Source organism: Drosophila montana, unplaced genomic scaffold (genome assembly GCF_035044405.1).
Source record: "Drosophila montana isolate Dmon_TW-CO22-7 unplaced genomic scaffold, ASM3504440v1 contig_3240_1, whole genome shotgun sequence".
In the NCBI taxonomy this organism is placed as follows: domain Eukaryota; kingdom Metazoa; phylum Arthropoda; class Insecta; order Diptera; family Drosophilidae; genus Drosophila; species Drosophila montana.
Genome location: NW_026998122.1, coordinates 199,711 through 219,745, shown reverse-complemented (window position 1 = coordinate 219,745; position 20,035 = coordinate 199,711). Strand labels below are relative to the sequence as shown.

The window sequence follows — 20,035 nt, the reverse complement described above, 5'->3', positions numbered from 1 at the left end:
CAGAATGATGTTGTCAGATTAAGATGCCAAATTGATCTACAGCCCAAACCATGAACAAAAAGCCAAACCTCATGAAAATCGGTTGAGTTTTGACCAACTTATGGAGTGGGAAGTTTTGAGCTATGTCTATATAGGATATTTGAGGGTACCATTATCACATGAATTTCGACCAAAAATAATGTTGTCAGATTTAGATGCCAAAATTGATCTAGAGCTCAAGCCATGAACAAAAAGCCAAACTTTATGATAATTGGTTGAGTTTTGACCGAGTTATCGGGGTGGGAAATTTTGACCTAAGTCTATATAGGATATTTAAGGGTACCAGTTTTACTTGAATTTCGACCCAGAATGATGTTGTCAGATTAAGATGCCAAATTGATCTAGAGCCCAAACCATGAACAAAAATTCAAACTTTATGAAAATCGGTTGAGTTTTGACAGAGTTATAAGGTTGGGAAATTTTGACCTATGTCTATATAGGATATTTGAGGGTACCATTATCACATGAATTTCGACCAAAAATAAAGTTGCCAGATTTAGATGCCGAATTAATCTAGAGCCCAAACCATTAACAAAAAGCCGAACCTTACGAAAATTCGTTGATTTTTGACCAAGTTATGGGGGTGGGAAAGTTCAGAAGGGCATTTCATCTTCGACAACTAGACTCTAGCCATTCTCTCTTGTTTATATGCGGCAAGAGTTCCAAATATAGCTGCCTCTTAGAAGAACAAAATTTTATATTGCTGCCTGACCTTCAGAAGGCCTCGTTAACACGAAATTCCTATGGCCCAGCAGAGACTACACTCAAGATTACGCAAATCCACAGAAAGCCAAGGAAATAAACTTGTTCAACATGTGGCGGGTGATCAAAAACAATTCATACATGTTCAATTGGCTGAGCTAATAATTAGATTTTCCTACATTTTTTATGAGCTGCAAAACAGAAATGTTTTTGGATTAATGTAACAGCGCGCAGGGGGCTGGGTAAGGGCGCGCCAAGGTCAACTGAGGTTAAGCTGCCAGCTATGAGGTAGCTTTCCCAAAATGTTGAGCACTTGTGTTTTCCATGTTTCAAGGGGCGTCATGGTCTGCCCCCGCATGAGATGAGTACGCGCCGCCTCCACCCCACCCACATGTGACGTGTGCGCCTTGGCTTTCCTCCACCTTACTTTGTGGATTATCTGTCATCTGTCTGGGCAGCTAACTGTTTGTCCGTTTGTCGTGTTTTCTTTTTATTTCATGTCTGTTTGTCTGGCTCTTGGCCCGGGCGCAATTGAAAGCAATTATAACATATGTGAAGAAGGAAACTCGCGCCTCGTTACGTGATGGGAAATTGTGTTGGAAATGTGTGAAAATTGTGAAAATGCGACTGACCAACGGTTGAGCAATATTTATGCTTTCCTCAGATCCAAATCAAGTTGGCCAATTAAAAGCTGAAATTCATATTGCCACAGTAATAAACTACTGGCAATTAGACATGCGAGTTGCTGCCACTTGAGCATACCCTGTTAATGGGCTTAGATAATTTTAAGAGTAATATATATAGATATGTTCCAACATTACAGGACTTTATTAGTTAATTTTTAGATATCTTGAATTATATTTACTAAAAGGGACCCATATGAGGTTTACATAATTATACTCCTACTCTCTACTTTCCTCTCAATCATATCTCACATGCATAATCTTCTGTTCTGCTCTCATCTCATAGAACGGCTTGGATGACGACGACGATACCGAAGACGATTCATTTGGTTACGAGGGCGAAGGCGACGGCGACGCTGCCACCGAGGACGATCTGAACGAGGTTGTCTCCGATTTGGATTTGGAGTGCGAGAGTGGTTGTGCGCCGAGTCACAACTCGACGGAGCTGTTGCAACGTTGTCAGCTAACTGCCACAGAGATTGTTGCCGCCAACGTTCAGGCCGAGGATCAGTCACGCGATTGTATCGCAACCCAAAAGGTAAAGTAAATTAAATACATTTGCATATATGCCAAATTTGTGCGCGCGTACTCTTTGTATTGTATGTTGTTGTTGTTCTTGTATGTAGTTGTTGCTATTGCTATTGCTAGTTAGAATTCTGCATGCCTTCTACAGTATTGTCAACTTTTTCTTTTGAGCCTAATAACCTAACCCGCGACCTGTTATTCCTTCCAAATTGAACAAAAGCAGTCAAGAACTTGAACTTGCTAATGAAGCTACCTTTTCGATATGACCCCCAAGATACCCGAGTTGGCAGCACTGTGTTGCATGCCCAAAACAGTTTTGTCAACTTTTAAAAGCTCCACAACCCAAATCCCGAAAACGAAATTTAAGCAAAGAAACTTGAGAACTATCAGCTACGTTTGTGAAATGAATCCAAGTATTTTGGCACGAGTTGGCAGCACAGTATGAACGCCTTTTACAGCACTGGCAACTTTTTGAGCGACCTAATTACACTTCAATTCTAAAATTGAACAAAATAAGTAGACAACTTCTTGGTATGGACAAGAGTAGCCATCATTTAGTTGGAAAAAAACAGAACTGAGGAATTTCTTGATAAAGCCAAAAGTAGCCATAATTTCTTTAAAAACCCAAAAGTTGCGTCCGATTTGGCAGCACTGTTTGAGCAATTTTTATAGTACTGTCAACACTTTAAGCACCAAAATATTAATTCAAAGTCAAAATTTAATAATAAAAGAAATTTAAAGTTTGCTCTTAGCGAAAGTAGCCATCTTTTCGCTCTAAACTCAAAGTTTCAGCTCAAATTGGCAGCACTGTTCACGTGCTTTCTAAAGTATAGTCAACTGTTCGCGTCAAATCTATATCCTAAATTTAAAATAAAAGAAAAATTTTGAGAATATTTTAGCCAAAGAAGATTCTTTTCAATTTACTGTGAAAACAGAAGCTCCGTCCGAGCTGGCAGCCCGCCATTAATGCCTTTTACAGCACTGGTAATTCTTAGAATTGCTAAAAATTGGCACCACTGTTCACGACCTCTCACTAAGCTACAGTTAACTCTTTGCCACCCACTCTATATCCCAATTACAACATAAAACAAACGCACTCAAGTTTCTTGCAACTGGCCAAAGAAGCCACCATTTCGATATAAGCCCCTAAAAATCCGCCCGAGTTGGCAGCACTGCAGCAGCATGTAAATTTGTTGTTATTTTTATTTGTGTGTGCGTGTGTTTGCGTGAACCTTTGACCCCTTAACTCCCTGCAACTGCATTTTGCCTAACCAAACTTTGTTCCACTGCCGCAACTCGCAGCCTGGTGACGAGGCCGACGAGGAGCCAGAGGAGGAGGACGACGACGAGGCAGACGTTGTTGATTTTGTGATTGCCAAACGCGCCTGGCGTCCATCCAAAATCCAAAATCATCTCAGTCACAGTCACAGCAACTCACCCGCCGCAGCAGCCACGCTCACCGACTTTGAGGCCGACTCCGAGAGCAGCGATCTGGAGCAGGTGCAGCAATTGCGAAGAGGCGGCGCTGGTGGTGGCAGCAGCAGCCTACTCATCAATCAGCGACGTGTGGTGCTGCCCATCATTACACACAGCACACAGCTGCACCACCATCAACTGACAGTGGGTCATGTGCTAGACATGTCGCAGGCCAGCAGCAACAACAGCAGCAGCTCCACGCCCAATTTGGCTAATTTGTCGCTGTTGCAGACGCGACACGGCAACGTCAAAATGTTGCCGCCACAGTGCCACAATGGCGTCAAGCCGAAAAGCATCGCCGTGGCCGTAATCACGCCCAATACCCATAATCATAACCATCATAATGGCCATGGCCACGGACATGGCCATGGACACGGGCACGGACACGGACACGGACACGAGCTGAACAAGTCGCCAACGGTGCTGAGAAAGGCGGCAACACATCGCGGCCATCACAATGACACCTCCAAGTTCAATCGTTCCAATCGCAAGTCCAAGAACTGCGCCATCTTCTACTTTAAGCATTTGGATACGGACAATGAGACGAGCGGCACCGCTGGCACCGATGCTGCCGGCGAGTTGGAAGCTCGTCAACCCAACGAAGTAAGTACCGTTATCAGCCAGGTGGCGACCGGTGACCGGTTCTCTATAACTGTTGGTGCGTTGGGTCTCTCTCTACGTACATATATGCCATCTTCCAATGCGAATTCGTCGCGGTTATCGGAAACTTATCGACAATCGCCGCACGCTCGATTGTGCGCCATTAGCAACCCTGCGCGTTGCTTAAACCCATGCCTAATGCGCTTCAATTTGCATGTCTTTTTGCATCTGTTAATTTATTTGCATTTTTCATATTTGACTAACCATATGTGTATCTATATTTCGTATAATCTTTGGCATGCCTAACAATTTCTTAATTAACTTTGCTGCTCATTATCTGGTAGTCATAATGCCACATCATTAATCATTAAACGACTTTCGTGCGTACGAACATCAGGCTAGAGTTCAAAAGCAGACAACCTGCGCCCGGGGCTCAATCCATGTCCAGAGGTCAGCCGTTCTTCAGCTCTCCGCCCAAACAGCCAAATATAACTAGTTCCGTTTATGTTAATGAATCGATTTCCTGGTCAAAAGTTGTTCCATGAACTGCAGCTCACAGTTCACATCGAAAGTAAGAGAGCTTTTCTTAGATTTGATGAATTTTCAATAGCAGCCCAGATCAAAATAAGCTCAGATCTGAAAGAAGTGAACAATTGATAAATTGATTTTTATCCAAATGACCTAATGCTTGAGGCGACTGCAAAATGAAGGTACCTGGTTAGAAGCTTAGCCTCTAGAGTATAGATGTCTGTGGTGTCGTAGCCGGAGGATATAGTAGCTAGTATTAATTAAACCTCGAACCCATTGAAAATTTGTAAAATGGGCATATTGATTTGAGCATAGGTACATGTCATCATCCTTTAAAGTATATATATTCTTGATCAGTACGAGCTTAGTCTTTTTAGCCATGTCTCTCTGTCTGTCTATCTGTCTGTAGGAACGCGTCGATCTCAGAAACTATAAAAGCTAGAGACTTGCACTTTAAATATTTTGTATGGCGAAGCAGAACAAGTTTATTAATTGCTCTTCGAAAACTCCTCCACTTTACATAATATCGGTAAATATCGATTTAGAGTAATATGTTGTTTGAGTATAATTAAAAAATTAGATGATCTTAATACAAATTCGTTAACAAGTTTATCATTTTCTTTTGGCTAACTCCAACCATATTTAAATTTATCGATAAATATCGATTTATACAAATATTTTTTTAGGGATAACTCGAAAACTATAAGAGCTAGATGCACCAATTTTGGTCTGTAGGTTCTCGTAACGCATATGCAGCTTAGAAATAGTTTACTTTTGGGATAACCCCATTGTAAAGAAGAAGATAGAGGCAGCAAGGCGCTAGGTTCAGGGTATCGCCAAGTTAGACACTCCCGACAAGTGCACTCTTACTTGCTCTTAGTACTGTTTAGCGCGGGTTTTAAAATAATTATCAAAGTTTATATATTTTTCAATGGAAGTTATTTCAAATATCTGAATGTGCACTTGAGATTGTACTAGAGATATTTACGTTAGCACCTTAAATTAGATACGTTTGCGCTGCAAATGTTTACTTATTGAGTAAAAGGAATATTTTAAGCACAATTTACATATTTTAATGACGAGCAAGCTGTCTTTAAAGCTGCTCAACCTGCTGCTGCTCCTACAGATGTTGCCGTCGCTGTTGTTGTTGTTGTTGTTGCTGTTTGCTCCTCCAACACCCAAGTGACGAGTGCCTCGGCTGCATGCAAAGCCTAAGGTCGCCAAGACAATCCGAATGGAACGTCGCAGCATTAATATAAATTGCAAACAGTGAAAACAACAGCAGCGACAGCAACAGCAACTGACAACCATTTGGTTGAGGGCGGCACGGCGGCAACTCCTCCAGCCAGTCGGGCCATGGCCAGGCCAGGCCAGGCCAGGCTAGGCCAGCCGAGGCAGCCGCGTTGGCAACCGGCATTTGAGACGAACTCAAAAGATTTTTGCCACTCATGCGCAGTCGTAGCAGCAGCAGCAGCAGCAATTTGTAGCTACAATTGTTGTTGCTGTTGTGACTACAAGTTACAATTTGCCATTCTGCGCAAGTAACGCTAATTAAACTTCATTTTCTACTACTTCATCTTCATCTGGCTGGGCATTGCCATTGCAAGCCAGGCACAGCCTGTGACTGCGACTGCGACTGTGACTGTGACGTGGGCCCACACAGCTTTTGCTTGATTTTAATTTTCCATACTAACGTTTTTTTTTTCGTTTACCCTTCCGACAAACTCTAGATACTAAAATCGGCTGATGCCTCATCGGATGACGACGACGAAGGTTGGCTCTACACAGCAACAGCAACAGCAGCTGCAACAACAACAACTGCAACTGCAGCAGCAATATCCACAGTCGATGGTCTGCAGTCGGCTGCCATCTCGTCGACAACCTCTGGCGCCGTTGGAGGAGTCAGCGCTGCGCCCAGCGACGACTCTGATAAGGAGAACAAGGAGACGCTGGTGACCACATCGACAACAGCAACGGCAACAGCAACAGCAACGGCAACAGCAACTGCTGTTGTTGCAATTGCAACTGGTGTTGGCAGCACTGGCAACAGCAGCAACTACGACAGCAGCAGCGCCTGCTCCTCGTCCAATTCGAACGGTGTCCATACGGAGACCTCGGCCACGTCGCGGGTTACCCAAATGCAGCGCAGCGTTGTCGACATGGACATTCAGTTGCAAATCAATGGCAGCGCCAGCGATGGCAGCAGCACCACCAACACAAGACACATCATTAGCAACAATTGCTACAAACAACTGCACAGCGACAGCGACAACAACAACAGCAGCAGTCAGCAGCAGCAGCAGCAACTGAATGCCAACAACAATAACAATAATCACAAGCAACAGCAACAGTCGCGCTTGGACTCTAAACAGCAAAAGCAACAGCAACTGCTGAAAATGGGCGCAAATCTGGAGAACGCTGATGAGGCAACTGTTGCCGATAATGTAAATGGAAATGCAGCACAGGTGAGTGAGAGTCAAGTGTCATTGGCGATAATGTTATCAACATGTAAACCTTTAAACTTAACGGAGTGCATTTTGGGTGAATTACTAAGATAATCAGAGGTTTTAAGTTACGAATGATATAGGGGTCGCAAAGAAATATATATATACCTATCTAGCAATGTATCAAATTTGGGAGAAAGACAAAACGAAGCCTAGATTTAAGATAAAAGTTTTAGATAATATGATACAGTTAGAAATGAGAGATCTCTAAAGCGGTTTCCAATGGAAAAGTTGTCTATGAATGAATTGACATACGAAAGATATATGGATATAATGGCATAGATCGGGTGCTGTAGGATCAGAAAGTATTAGAAAAGGTTTCCAGAGGAAGTTTTAAAAGATCAAAAAATATTGAAAAGGTGTCCAGTTGAAAAGCTTTCTATGAATGAATTGCCAGAAGAAAGATATAAATATATAAAGATATATTGGCTTAGCTAGAATGATATAGAATCAGAATATATTTGAAAATTTTTCCAGTGGAAAAGATACATGGTCACAAAATATTGGAACTGAGCTCCAATGATAACTTTTTCCACCAACATATTAACTGCCCTCTGATTGAAGGAGATGGAATTATTAAAGTATTACTAAGTTGATCTTATGCCAAAAAAAATAGTTGGATAGTTTTTATTTAGTACAATATTTTGGATTCGAAGATAGCGATAGAAAGCTGAAAACTATTGTTGGTTCCAGTGCTAGCTATATATCGATCATTTTTTGGCAAAATATATTTATTTATGTTTATCGATAGACGAAATCTTCACAACGATTTTTTTTTACTTAAGCTTACTTCTAGTTTATACTTAAAAGTAAAAGCTGGGATTGAAAGATAAGTTGACAGCCCTTAAAAGGCTACCTTTGGCAGCGTAGTGTGTATGCATTAACATATATAGATAGATTTGACTAAATACCTAAGAACTATCGATGATTTTCAATTAACATTTTTGGACTATCGATAGTTTTCCTTTAATCGAAAGACTTCTCAATAACTGTTGCAGCTGCTCAGCTGAGGAATACCTTAAACCTAAATGAATGTCAAATGTTGCATGATGTGATCATTGCCATAACAAGAGAATATTTGAGCTTAATCTCCCATCCGTTGCTTATTTCCATTTGCATTATTTCTTAATAGCCTGCCAGATATATCAGCTAATAAGCAACAAGTTTGAACATGCGCTGAGAACTCTTCGAGTGTTTTGAGCCCTACCATTTATAGACCACAAATCGCAAAATTCGCAAATACAAATCACAGACATGCTACAATAGTATGTTGCAGACAGCTTGGTGTATGCCACACAGGTTCCCACAGTTCGCCGCACGGGGTACCTTGAGTCTTGAGCCATCAGGTCTCGAGTTTTGCGAGTCTCGGACTCTTGAGTCCAAGTCTCCGTCTGCGCTTGTGTTGCATTCGATTTCGATTCGATCGCTGACTCTGTCTGGCAAGAGTCTCTGACTTGTGTCAATAAAGTTGCTTTGTTGGACTTTGTTGCAACTTTGTTTGCCATTAGCCCAATACCAAGCAGCCGAAAAGGTGAGCCTAGCTGCGAGAGGGGGGCACCTTTTCAATAAATGGCTACCGCCTCTTTTTCCTACTGCCTGCCTGCTTTGGTTTTCCCGTGCACCTGATGATTAAGCAGTTGGGTTAATGAAAGCGAATCATGCACCAACTACGACCGACTCCCGTCCCGTCCCGTCCCAACAGCAGCAGCAGCAGCTGCCATTCAAAATTGATGCCAAACTATCGACTCCCGACTGCTGCTGCTGGGCTGCTGCCTCCTCTAACTGGCTGGCTGGCTGACTGCCTGGCTGACTGACTGACAGACAGGTCGACAGAGCTGGCGATAGTCCAGGAAAAACTGAGCAGCGCACGTCAAAAATGGGAAAGTACGAAATTAACTAAAAACGTGTGATTTATTTCTTCATTGCGGCACACAAAAAAAGGCGACTAACAGCGCTCTAGTCGCAAGTGACCGACTAAAAGATACCTCGCAACGATTTATGATAACTTTAAACTCAAATTTCATATTTCTGAAGTTTTCAAGACTTGAAGATAGCACTCAAATATGCGTGTGTACTAAAAATCAAGCCTATTATCGATTATTTCTATTTTGAGAGGAGTTAGAAAAAGAATCTTAAAGTAAGATTTATTTTTTCTTGTTTACTAGACAAAGTATTACGTGCCAAGTTTATTGCATTTTGGTTTAAATCTCTTTGAGATATGTTTAAAAAGCTTTCTTCAAAATCGATATTTATCGACAGGATAGAAATAATATGGAATTATCGATAAAAGGGATGGACCCTTGTATTTAAATTGTCTCCCTTTTATATACATGAGCACAGCTGTTATATACCCCTTTAATCAGTGGGTACAAGGTATACAAAAGTTGGCAAAGTTTGTACAATTGAAAGGGACGACAGCGACAGAGTTGCCGCAACGAGGACACGTTCGACCGGGCTAGATTTATGGGTATTGGTGGCAGCCACATTGTAATAGAGCCATGCATCCACGAAAAATGCCCCAGCAGGAAATGGCTATGCGGCCAATCCAGCTGATTGATTATGAGACAGAAGGCATTCGCTTTTAAGTAAACGCTTTTCTTGGCATTTTTAATTAAAGCAAGTTTCGGTTTGCCTTTTTTCTGCTTCTCACCCCCAGCTGCAGTCTATGTGCCACAACAACAACAACAACAGCAGTTTTTATAGCCGCGCCGACATCTGCAACATCAGCGTTTGGCCCACTGAGATGAGCAACTGCAGCAATGGAAATCCCATTCCGAATGGCCAACAGAATGGTGGCAATCGTTTGCCGCCCCGTTCGCCGGCCAAGTCCGCCAAGTCGGCCAAATCGCAGGCGAGCAGCAGCAATGCGACTATGTCGCCAGCTAAGGTAAGTCTCTCCCCCTCTATCTCTCTCTCTCTCTCTCTGTCGATCTCTCTTTCTCCCTCTTTGCGCTAAGGAAGCGGAAACATTTCCTGCGCTTCATCTTTGTCCAGTGACAGCTTGAGCAATGTCTTCTAGTCTGCTTTCTCTTAGTCGCACTTGGCTGCCACGCTGACAAAAGTTATTTTGATTTATAAAAGATCAAAACACTGAGAAAAAATTTAGTCGACTTACTTTTGGGCTTAAAATTAAAGCAATTTAAATTAAAATGATATTATATATTATCAAGTAATATGAAGTTGAGCTTCCAAGACACGATTTCTTCTATTTATACCTGCACCTTTCCATAAACAGTCGATAATTTCTCTCAGTGTACACTGCCCCCACAACTGCTGCATTTTCCCTTTCATCAATGCAGTACGAATGCAATTCACGGTACTTTGCAATTTGTCATCTTGTGTGACGCAGCCAACGACTTGGACACATTGCGTGTCGCACGTTCGCACAACCGTGTCCATGACCAAGAGCCGAGAGCCAAGAGCCAAGCTGAGCCTGCCCAGAGCTGTGGCCTCTGTATGTATAACAGGCCGGCTGCTCTTTGTTGTTTGGCTGGGCTCTCATGGTTTCAGTTTCGCTTGAAATGCACACGAGTTGCGAGTATCGATCGATCCATCGATTCAATTGAACGACTTTGCCGGTGGTCCGACGGTGCGTGTATCTGAGTGTGTGTGTGTATCTGAGTCTGTGTGTGTGTGTGTGGATTCGCCTTAAATTTCTCTAAGCTCTTTTTGTGGCTTTTTCGTGTCAATTTGCTGGTAAACATGTCCCCCAAACATGTCCAATGACAAGTTGCCGCGTGTAATGGGCTGTAAACGAGCATCTTTGTAATTTGAGACAAATTCGCTGAAGTTATTTGTGAAAATCAGCGGGTGGAAATCAACAGGCCGAGTGTTGGGAAATGAAAGCATGTGAGCGGCCACAATTGGCAAATAACTTGGTCTGGAAATTGGCAACAATTTTAAAAATCTCTTGTTCAAAACTTTTTCTTGAATAGTTTTTTAAAAAATTATTAGAAATTTTAGCACAGATTTAATACAGCTTTCAACAATAGCCCAAAAATCAATCAGTTCTCTTTTCTAACGCCTTTCTCGGTGATTTTCACATATTTCAGTGCTAGGTATCTGGGTATCTTAGTATCTATTAATTTAAATAAAGTGCAGGCAGCTCTCTGAGCATTCCGGATTAAGAAAAATTCATATAAATTACATTTTGCATAAATTTTTCCAATTAAAATACTTTAACTGAAAGTAGATTCAGTCAGATGATATAATTGAAGAACATAAAATAGATCCACTTTTATTTTACTGGTAAAAAAAGTTCTAAAAGTATCTTTCGCTTATAATTGACATGTTAGAATCGCTGACGCTCACATGAATGCCATGTTCTCATACATTTGTGTTCGCCTCTCTTTGCGATTCTCAAAATTGCATGTATGTAAGCTTAGTCTGGTTAAGCACTGACAACTACCCTTTTGGCTGTTATTAAAGCAATTATTAACTGACTGGACATGAGCAATGTCTGGTTTTTGTTATCCAACTCTCACTTTTATTTGGCCAGACAAACGGTAACATCGGCAATACCAGCAACATGTTGCTCATGTATGCTCTTGGCTCTGTTGCCTGTTGCTCTTGTGTGTGCGTCATTTGCATTTGTCGCTGACAAGTCGATTGCAGCACAAGTTGAACCCCCCCTCAACCTCTCCCCTCAACCTCCTCAACCCAAACCAAACTCAGGTCTGTCGCACGCAGTTTTCACTGTCATCCACCCGAGGGCAGTACCAGCTCCAGAGAGTCTCCGGCCCAAAGTCTGCGTTGCGTGCGCTGATTTATTGAGAGTGAAATTCGCGTCGCTTTGATTAATATTGACAAATTTCGCATTTCGCCATTTTTTAGTTGATTTTATTTTTACTGTTTTTATTTTTGTTAATTTATGCATTTCGCAATGCAAATCTGTGTGTTTGCATATCAATTGATGGCGCGCTGCCTGCGAGATAACCAGCTGAGCTGATAACCAAACATCGATGACGTTCGCTGCGACAATTTGAAAATCAAATCGAACTAAAAATTCATATAATATGCCAAATCTTATCTTATCGCAACGCACTCGAATGTCGCTCAAATAAAACGAGCTCTCAATTGACTTGTTAACAAAAATTAACAGAAGGAAAAGTAAATATATATAATAGATATTAAAATAAATCAACGAGCACACGTAGAGTAGGCGCAGCAAATCGATGACAATCTCGATGACTCGATGACGGGGCAAACTGAAATTTTTCGATACATTTGACGGCGTTTATCTTATCGGCACTGTGCACTGTGCCCCGCGCACCGTGGTGCCATTATCAAAATCTTCGATTGTATTTGAATTCGCAAAGCGAACTTTCAGTACGTTTCGCGCAGTTGCCGTCGCCGGTTGTAACAGCGACAGCAGCAGATACAGATACAAAAGATACAGATACATTTGCACAGATACACTGTAACAAAAGATACACAAACAATAGAAAGCAGCATTTGCCATTGTTATTGTTATTATTATTGTTAGTTTAAACTTGTTGTTATTATCCGCTTTTCGCGTAATTTGCATTTTGCTTAACCAAAAAAAAAAACAAAAAAGAAAAACAAATAAAATAGTGTGTAATTAAGCGCGCGCAGTGCCTGTCAAACTGTGTACACTCATTCGCGATTAAATTTCGCGATTTGCGTGCGTGCCGCAGTGCAATTAAATTGGCAAAAGAAGAAAAAATAGCGCAAAAAAAAAGAACCACGACGATTGTCAAGGCCCCAAAAACAAAAAGTTAAAGCTGTCCATAGACATTTCAACAGTTTGTCAGCCACTGTGTAGCCTCTGGCCGCACTAGAGATGGGCGCGTGAGCAGCAGGCTATAAAAGAAAACTGCAGGAACTTGAACTCTTAGTAAGTCCACAAATATTTATTCATGTTATATGAATTTGTTGCCCAAAAGTTGTTGGGCGCCAACAGATACGCCCAAGATAAAAACAATTAACTATTGTTAAGCTATCGCCTACAAAGTGCAAGAAAATCAAACTGTGTAGAGTTGAACTTTATTGGGATATTTATAAATATTTATGAGCTAAAATTATGAAGTTCCTTATCAAAAATGGCTACGTGCCTGGTGTAGAGTATATCAGTATGACAAACACTATCAAATTCGCCTATAATTATATTAAATTAAAATAATATTAAATAATAAGTTAAAATATTAATCAAAGCTACAAACTTAAGCTAAACTCAAAAAGAACCTGGTGTTTTCTACTAAAAAGTTTTTGAAATTATCTCCATAAAACTATCGCAAAACTATCGTGACAAATTCGTTTACAAGATAAATATCGTTAACCTATCGCATAAATGAAATCTATAAACTTTATCCAAAGTCAAACAGAACTTGTTGCAAAAAGCCTGCAATGTATCTTGAGTTTAACCGTCAAGAAAATTGGAAGCTATCCAAACAATGTTTTTGATTAGTTAACAGAAATATCGCATAAACATCGTTAAACTATCGCATCAAAGAACACTATAAACTTTAGCTAAAGTCAAACCGAACTTGTTGCTTTTAAACTTGCCAAATATCTTAAGCAGCAATAAACTATCGCATGACTATCGTTACAGTCTCTCGCACGGCATTGGCTCAGTTTCCAGCGCTAGTTGAGTGGTTAAAGTTTCCAGTTTAACTTAATTGGCCAATGGCTAAGCAAAAAGCCAAACTCATATAATTGCCTTTAATTATCGCAAACGCCCAATCGCAAAGGCCTTTCAATTGTTGTTGGTTTGTTTCTTATGCCCGCCTCGAGTTGGACAGCAGCAGCAGCAACTGCAGCAACTCCGTAAAACGTTGAACATTTGCACATTTGGGAAAATTGTTTCCGTTTGTGTGTTTGTTTGTGCAACAGCAGCCGGCGTGCTGTACGCAGTTTGACACTCACAGTGCAGCTCAAACTGGGCTGTCCACAGGAAACTGTTAATTAAATTAAGCCAAAGATTAGCCATAAAATTGAAGCATGTGTTCAACACAGCCAGAGCTAAACTTTCTGCAAAAAAAAAGTGTGATAAAAAATAACTTCAGATATACACGTTACGTGTATCTAAATGAAGTTGAATTTGGCAGACACTGTTCGACAGCCGACGGCATCGTCTGACTCACTTTACGACGCTCGAAAGCCAAATCTACCTTGGAATTGTTCAATTGTGCAACACAATTTGCAATTAACCATTTACTTTGAATGCCTTTTTGTCAAAAGGTTAACGTTTGCGTTTGCGTTTGTTTTTCTACCATTTTCGAGAGGCAACAGTTTTGTAATATTTAGAAGAAGGGAAAAACACGAAAACAATCGAAACATTATTAACGCTTCGCTGATTTTTTGTCTTTTCGGTTTGTCAATCGAACAAGGCTCTAATTGGTTGAACAATCAAATTGATTTCGTCAAATTTACGTTTGGATTTGTTAAGAAAAGTTTGTTTTTGTTTATGGACAAATAGAAGCCAAAATAACAGCTGTTGTCGGTCTTTCAGCATTTATTTTTCAACCCTTTTTTATTGATTCTGATATTATAAAATGCAACTGAGTAAATATAATATAAATCAAATGTCTGTGCTTTTGACTGTCAAATATCCTATAAGCTGTGCTAAGGATAGTTTTCGATATATCGATATTGAGTAGAGACTACCACAGAAAAGAATCTGGCGTAAACTGTGACAGCTAGATATACCTAAAATATATGTTAAATATAAACCATAACCAATCGATTAGTTATAGCAATAGAAATTACTTCAAATGAATATATCGAAAATTCGATAGATAAGTAGATTTTTGCATCAGCAAAAGAAATTTTCAAAAATCGTATATTGTAAAAGGAAATTTTCGATAGAATTCAACTTTTTACTCCAAAAGAAAGACGAATTTATGAAGCAAATTTTATTATTCGATTTTTGTTACTATCGATCAATTTGCAGCTATCGATTATTTGACTAAACCCGTGCATTCCAGCTTGTAAAGAACAACAAAATGTAATTTCCCAGCTCCTCAAACAACTTTCTCTAGAACCCGTTTACAGGGTATGCAAAATGACATCACATTTGGGTAAACACCAATTTGGCAAGGCCTTGAACAACACAAAAAATAAAACAGAACAAACTCCGCTCGATCCACTTGATTGACGCGTTAAGACAGAACACAAAACGATAAGAAAGTGTAAGAAAAGAGAAAAAAAGAAAATGCAAATAGAAATAAAGATAAGCTAAAAAGCAAATCATGTGAATATTTTGCTAAAATTTTATGAATGCGAGTGAATAATAATGAATAAAATGCAGCTGCACAAATGAACGAAGCGAATGAATAGAAATTGAGCTAAACAAGCGAGAGCGATAAGCGAGAAGCCCGCTGCTTCAATTCGCAGAACTCACTGATAAGTCAAGTCAAGTTTCTCCCCCTCCTCTTTCTCTCTTTCTATCTCCCTCTAACTTGCCCCTGTTCTAGTTAAGTTTCTCTCTCTCACTCGCTGCATACAGCCAGCCCCTGCTCTAGAAAAGTTTCTCCCCCTCTCTCCGTATCTGCCCACTATCTGGTCAAGTTTCTCCCTTCCTCTCTCTCTTTCATTCGCTGCCCACAGCCTGCTTTTGTTCTAGGGAAAGGGCAACTGTTGTTGCACTTCCTCATACGCCCTCAATTTACACTAAATTGTTCTTCGGCTGCGTCAGTTGAGCAGAATGACTCAAGCAGCACTACAATTCGCCATGCTCATTAACTAACTCTCTCTCTCTCTCTCTCTCTCTTCTCTTTACTCTCTCTGCAGGGCAAGGTCTCGCATGATTCAATCAAGCAGCTTGTGCTCGAAGCGGAGCATATGGTGCGCGACGCTCAGGAGGCAGCGTTGAAGACGCCAACGAAGCAGAAACATTCCATCATCAAAATCTCGTCGACGGTCAAGAAGCGCGAACTGACCATGCCCGGTCCCATCAAGCAGCGTGTCGAGGTATGCCCCAATCAGTCCGCAATCCACAAAAACACACTCCAACTAAACTCTTTCCTTAACTCTTTGCAGGAATGGCTGGAGCATCAGCCCTCCACGCCGCAGCTGTTGACGCGCAGCCACGCCCTTGAGGTGCCCAGCAAGCCGGATGACTGCGAGGCCTCCGGCGAGGCCAGCGAAACGGATTCCATGCCGCAAACGGGTCTCGTTTGTGGCGGCAACTCGGACTCCTCGGAGGGCTTCACCGACTCGATTGCCACGTGCCTGCAGACGAGCACCAATTCGTATGGCAATTCAACGGAACGCATTGGCGGCTCCGCCGAGCCCATCGGCCAGCCGGCCACGCCCCTCGGCTATGGCAGCAGCAATCAGAGCCTGAATGTGAAGATCGTTAAGCGTCCGCAGACGCGTCGCAAGTCGGAGCGTCCCTGGTCCGTCTCCTGCCTGTCGCAGCTGACCACCGATGCCGCTCAGCTGACCACAACGATTGCCGCCGTCGGCCAGAGCTCGCCGCCGGGCCTGGCCAGCCATTCGATCAGCGAGAGCGCCCTGGACTCTCTGTCGCCGGGTCCACGGGCACGTGCCTCCTCCTCGGGCACGGGCAGCAATGCGGCACGCAAGGCGGACAGCAAGGGTTTGCTGCGGCGCCGGCGTGCCCGCAAGAAGCGCATGTCCGCCGCCTCGGCGGGCAAGAAGTCCGATTCGGGCTCGGAGGCGCATGGCGATCTCACACAGACGCTGATGAAGTCCTGCGAGTCGATGTCCTCGCAGCAGCTCCAAGAGTTCACCAATGCACTGTTGAGCATACAAAAGGGCAGCCCCAAGACGGACGAGCCCACGAACACCGAAGCCGACGCCGAGTCCCAGCTGATGGTGCCCAAGTTCCGCGTGGGCTCCTTCACCACAGCCGCTTTGATGGCCAGCGAAATCCGCTTAGGCGCCCTCGCAGCCCTCTCCAACTACATGCACGAGGACGAGCAGCAAGCAGGTGAGTGCAGGGCGACGAAGGGGCCCTTCGGGAGGTGGTCATAACTGAGTTGGTTATCTTTAATAGAGTGTGCTATAATGTTATTGAAACGATGTGAGTGCTCACTTCCCTACTTGGCATAAATGATATATACATATATGTATATACGATCATGATGTCATCTTTCTCACTCGGCCCTTATGTTATTTTTGTTGTTCATATACTTACGTTTCTATTAATCATTGAGGTATTCCAGTTAAATTCTTAAAAAGAAAGGCAAAACAATTCAATTAACACTCATCTATCTAGACATTCAACTTTTGACTGACTGATGATTGATGATGATTGAGCTAGTGAGCTGAAATTTTTGACAGCTGTTTCCTTCCGTTCTGGGACGTTATTTTGTAGAAAAGTTTAGCTGAAGCGCAAAAAATCCTTGGGAACATGTTTCTTTACTTTGTAAAAGTTTATTCGCGAAGTGCTTCACACTTTTCGCACAATCCTCCGCTCTGGTGTGAAAAATGTCCAAGTTTTAACCATTCAAACTTATATCCCAAGATATTTATAAATATTATATTGAGACATGTTTCACATTATTCGAAAAATGCATCCTTGTGTGGAAAATTGACTTCAAAAGATCGACTTCAGCCTTATTGATGAAGGTGTATATATAAACTAAATTAATAAATACATATTTCAGCGATTTTCGCAATTCCACCTGCAACAGTTGAAAATAGGCGGAAAATAGTTGTGTGCAACTTTTTCTTTATCATTCCATTAGCTTTAAACTCACTTTAAAATTTTTGTTTAAAAAATACACAAACAAAAGCATTTAACTAATCGAAGGTAGGAATTACTAACCCAATCCTAATTTCCAACGAAACCCCGTCTTGTTCATAAAATAAATTTTATATTGTAACCCTTTTTCAAATCGTTTCAATATCTTTATATGCCACAAGAGGCACACGTACACAGATATATTTAACACTCTTTGTCTATCTATTGTATAAATCTCTCTCTCACAAGCACGCACGCCCGTACCCAGGCAAAAAGGTACCACGACATGCACCCCAAAAAAATCACCAAAGCAAAAAGAAATCCAACCCAAACTATATCATTGCTAACTGAACTTTACTTCTGGTTTTCCGCTATAGAGCTGAGCACTGAGGAGCATCACAGCAGCATCTCGGAGACGGCCTGGGACAACTATCAAGAGAAATACAATTCGGAGAACTATTCGGAGGGCTTTGATTCGGATGCAGCGCGTCGTCTCTTGGAATTCGGCGATGACTATCGGTGAGTGCTCGCGACGGAGGCCTTCAGGAGGCGTGCCAAGAAATTTTTGACGTCAACTATTTATAGTTCGCCCATCAAAAATCAGTTTATATATAATTTATATTCATTTATTTTTTTTGTGGCCTGCAGCAATTTCATTGACTCGCAGTCGGATTGCTGCAGTTCGCTGTCGGCGGCCAACAATTTGGATTCGTTTTCGCCACCGCGCATGGACTCGCTGCAGCAGCACGAGCAGAAGGCCCTCCACATCACCCAGGAGACGATCAGCAGCAGCGTGGACCACGCCCGTCGCCAGCGCGCCCTCGAGCTGCAGTACGAGCGACGTCGCAAGACGCTCGAAGTGCGACGCAAGTCGTGTCAAGGTAGGCACAAATCTCTCTAGAGAATTGACATGAAGCTAATCCTCACATCCCATCCTTGCAGACATGGCGGAGGCCATCAGCTCCCAGAAGGAGCAGCAGCAACAGCAGCAGGCAACGACCGCCAATCTTTCGTCCTCGGCCACGGCCCTGACGACGCCCAAGCATGCGATTGCCAGCCAACAGCTGCCAGCAGTTACCCGGAATGAATCCGTGGGTCGCAAACTGGAATTTGGCGCCGGCATGAGCCACTCGGCCCAGTCGCTGCTGCGTCGCACCTCGGAGAGCGACACGTCGACGCGACGTCGCCGCACGGTGACCGCCGATGAGCGCAGACGCTCCTCGCGCAATCTGGAGAAGTGCATCAAGCTGATACCGGCCACGTCCTCGTCGAGCGGCGACGATTCCGAGGATGGGGAACAGGAGATGCGCTCCCTGCTGCAACAGAGTCGCGATCGACTCGAGGATACGCGCGCCCTCAAGATACGCTGTCATCTGCTGCGACCCGAGGATTATGTAAGTCCCAGAGAGCGAACGAAGGGAAATTATATATATAATTTATGTGTTTGAGGAGAAATGAAAGAAAGAGAGAAAATTATATATCGCGCCTTTTGGCATGGGGTAAATCTTACATTTATATTATTAAAGGAAAAATTATTTAATCTGGAAGATTATATACCCCCCACCCAGACAGATGCTATCGAATTTGTGATACAAATCTATATAGAATACTTTTAATACAAAAACTGTATATACGATTGTTTCAATTGGAGCTTAATGATAGATTTGCCTCATACGATTTCATTAATTTGTTTCAAAAGTCCTATTTAAAATATTTCATCACGATAAAAGTTCTTATCTCTAAGTTAGCTTTTTCTATATAAGTTTCTATGGAGACACTAAATTTAAAATATTCCAAAAAAGACTATAAAGATAGCTAAGAGCAGCTAAGCTTTAGGTGAGTTTAAGACAAAGCTTTCAATGAGCTTTAATTTAAGCTTTAAGTAAGCTTTACTCTAAAACTATCAAATATCAAGAGATGTTAGCCTTTTTACATACATTTATGTGATTACATCTTTGCTGAGCTTTCTCTATAATATATCAAGGAATATTTAAGCAAGGGAAGTTTATAATCGCTAAGCTTTAATAGAGCTTTAAGCAATTTGATTACTATTTACTTTGCTGTTGAGCTTTTTTTTATGATTAGTCAGAGAATATACAAAAGCAATTCTCTTAGAACTTAGAACTAATGCAGATTTAAGAATTCTTCAGCTTTTGACTTAAATTAAACTAATTTAAATTATAAATCCTCTTTTTCAGAACGAGATAATCAACACTTGCCGTGACAATATACGCTGCCTGGAAGCCGTGCTGAGGGGTCCGCCTGGCACGGTGCTATCGACACAGTGCGCCGGCCAGACAAAAGGT

General features: G+C 42.0%; 1 protein-coding gene across 5 annotated transcripts in view; it reads left to right on the top strand.

Annotated features, from left to right (window-relative positions):
* The window catches only part of klar (klarsicht), a 166,040-nt gene that overhangs the window by 133,024 nt on the left and 12,981 nt on the right, over positions 1 to 20,035 (top strand). For 2 of the 5 annotated variants that reach the window (XM_064690256.1, XM_064690259.1), the window contains 11 exons: positions 1,711 to 1,962; positions 3,252 to 4,028; positions 6,284 to 7,018; positions 9,714 to 9,944; positions 15,809 to 15,988; positions 16,058 to 16,973; positions 17,979 to 18,005; positions 18,107 to 18,248; positions 18,378 to 18,610; positions 18,672 to 19,123; positions 19,928 to 20,033. In XM_064690256.1, coding sequence (XP_064546326.1) covers positions 1,711 to 1,962; positions 3,252 to 4,028; positions 6,284 to 7,018; positions 9,714 to 9,944; positions 15,809 to 15,988; positions 16,058 to 16,973; positions 17,979 to 18,005; positions 18,107 to 18,248; positions 18,378 to 18,610; positions 18,672 to 19,123; positions 19,928 to 20,033 — 4,051 coding nt within the window. The remainder of the gene's footprint in view (positions 1 to 1,710; positions 1,963 to 3,251; positions 4,029 to 6,283; positions 7,019 to 9,713; positions 9,945 to 15,808; positions 15,989 to 16,057; positions 16,974 to 17,978; positions 18,006 to 18,106; positions 18,249 to 18,377; positions 18,611 to 18,671; positions 19,124 to 19,927; positions 20,034 to 20,035) is intronic. The other 3 variants (XM_064690258.1, XM_064690257.1, XM_064690261.1) reach the window with 3 other exon arrangements.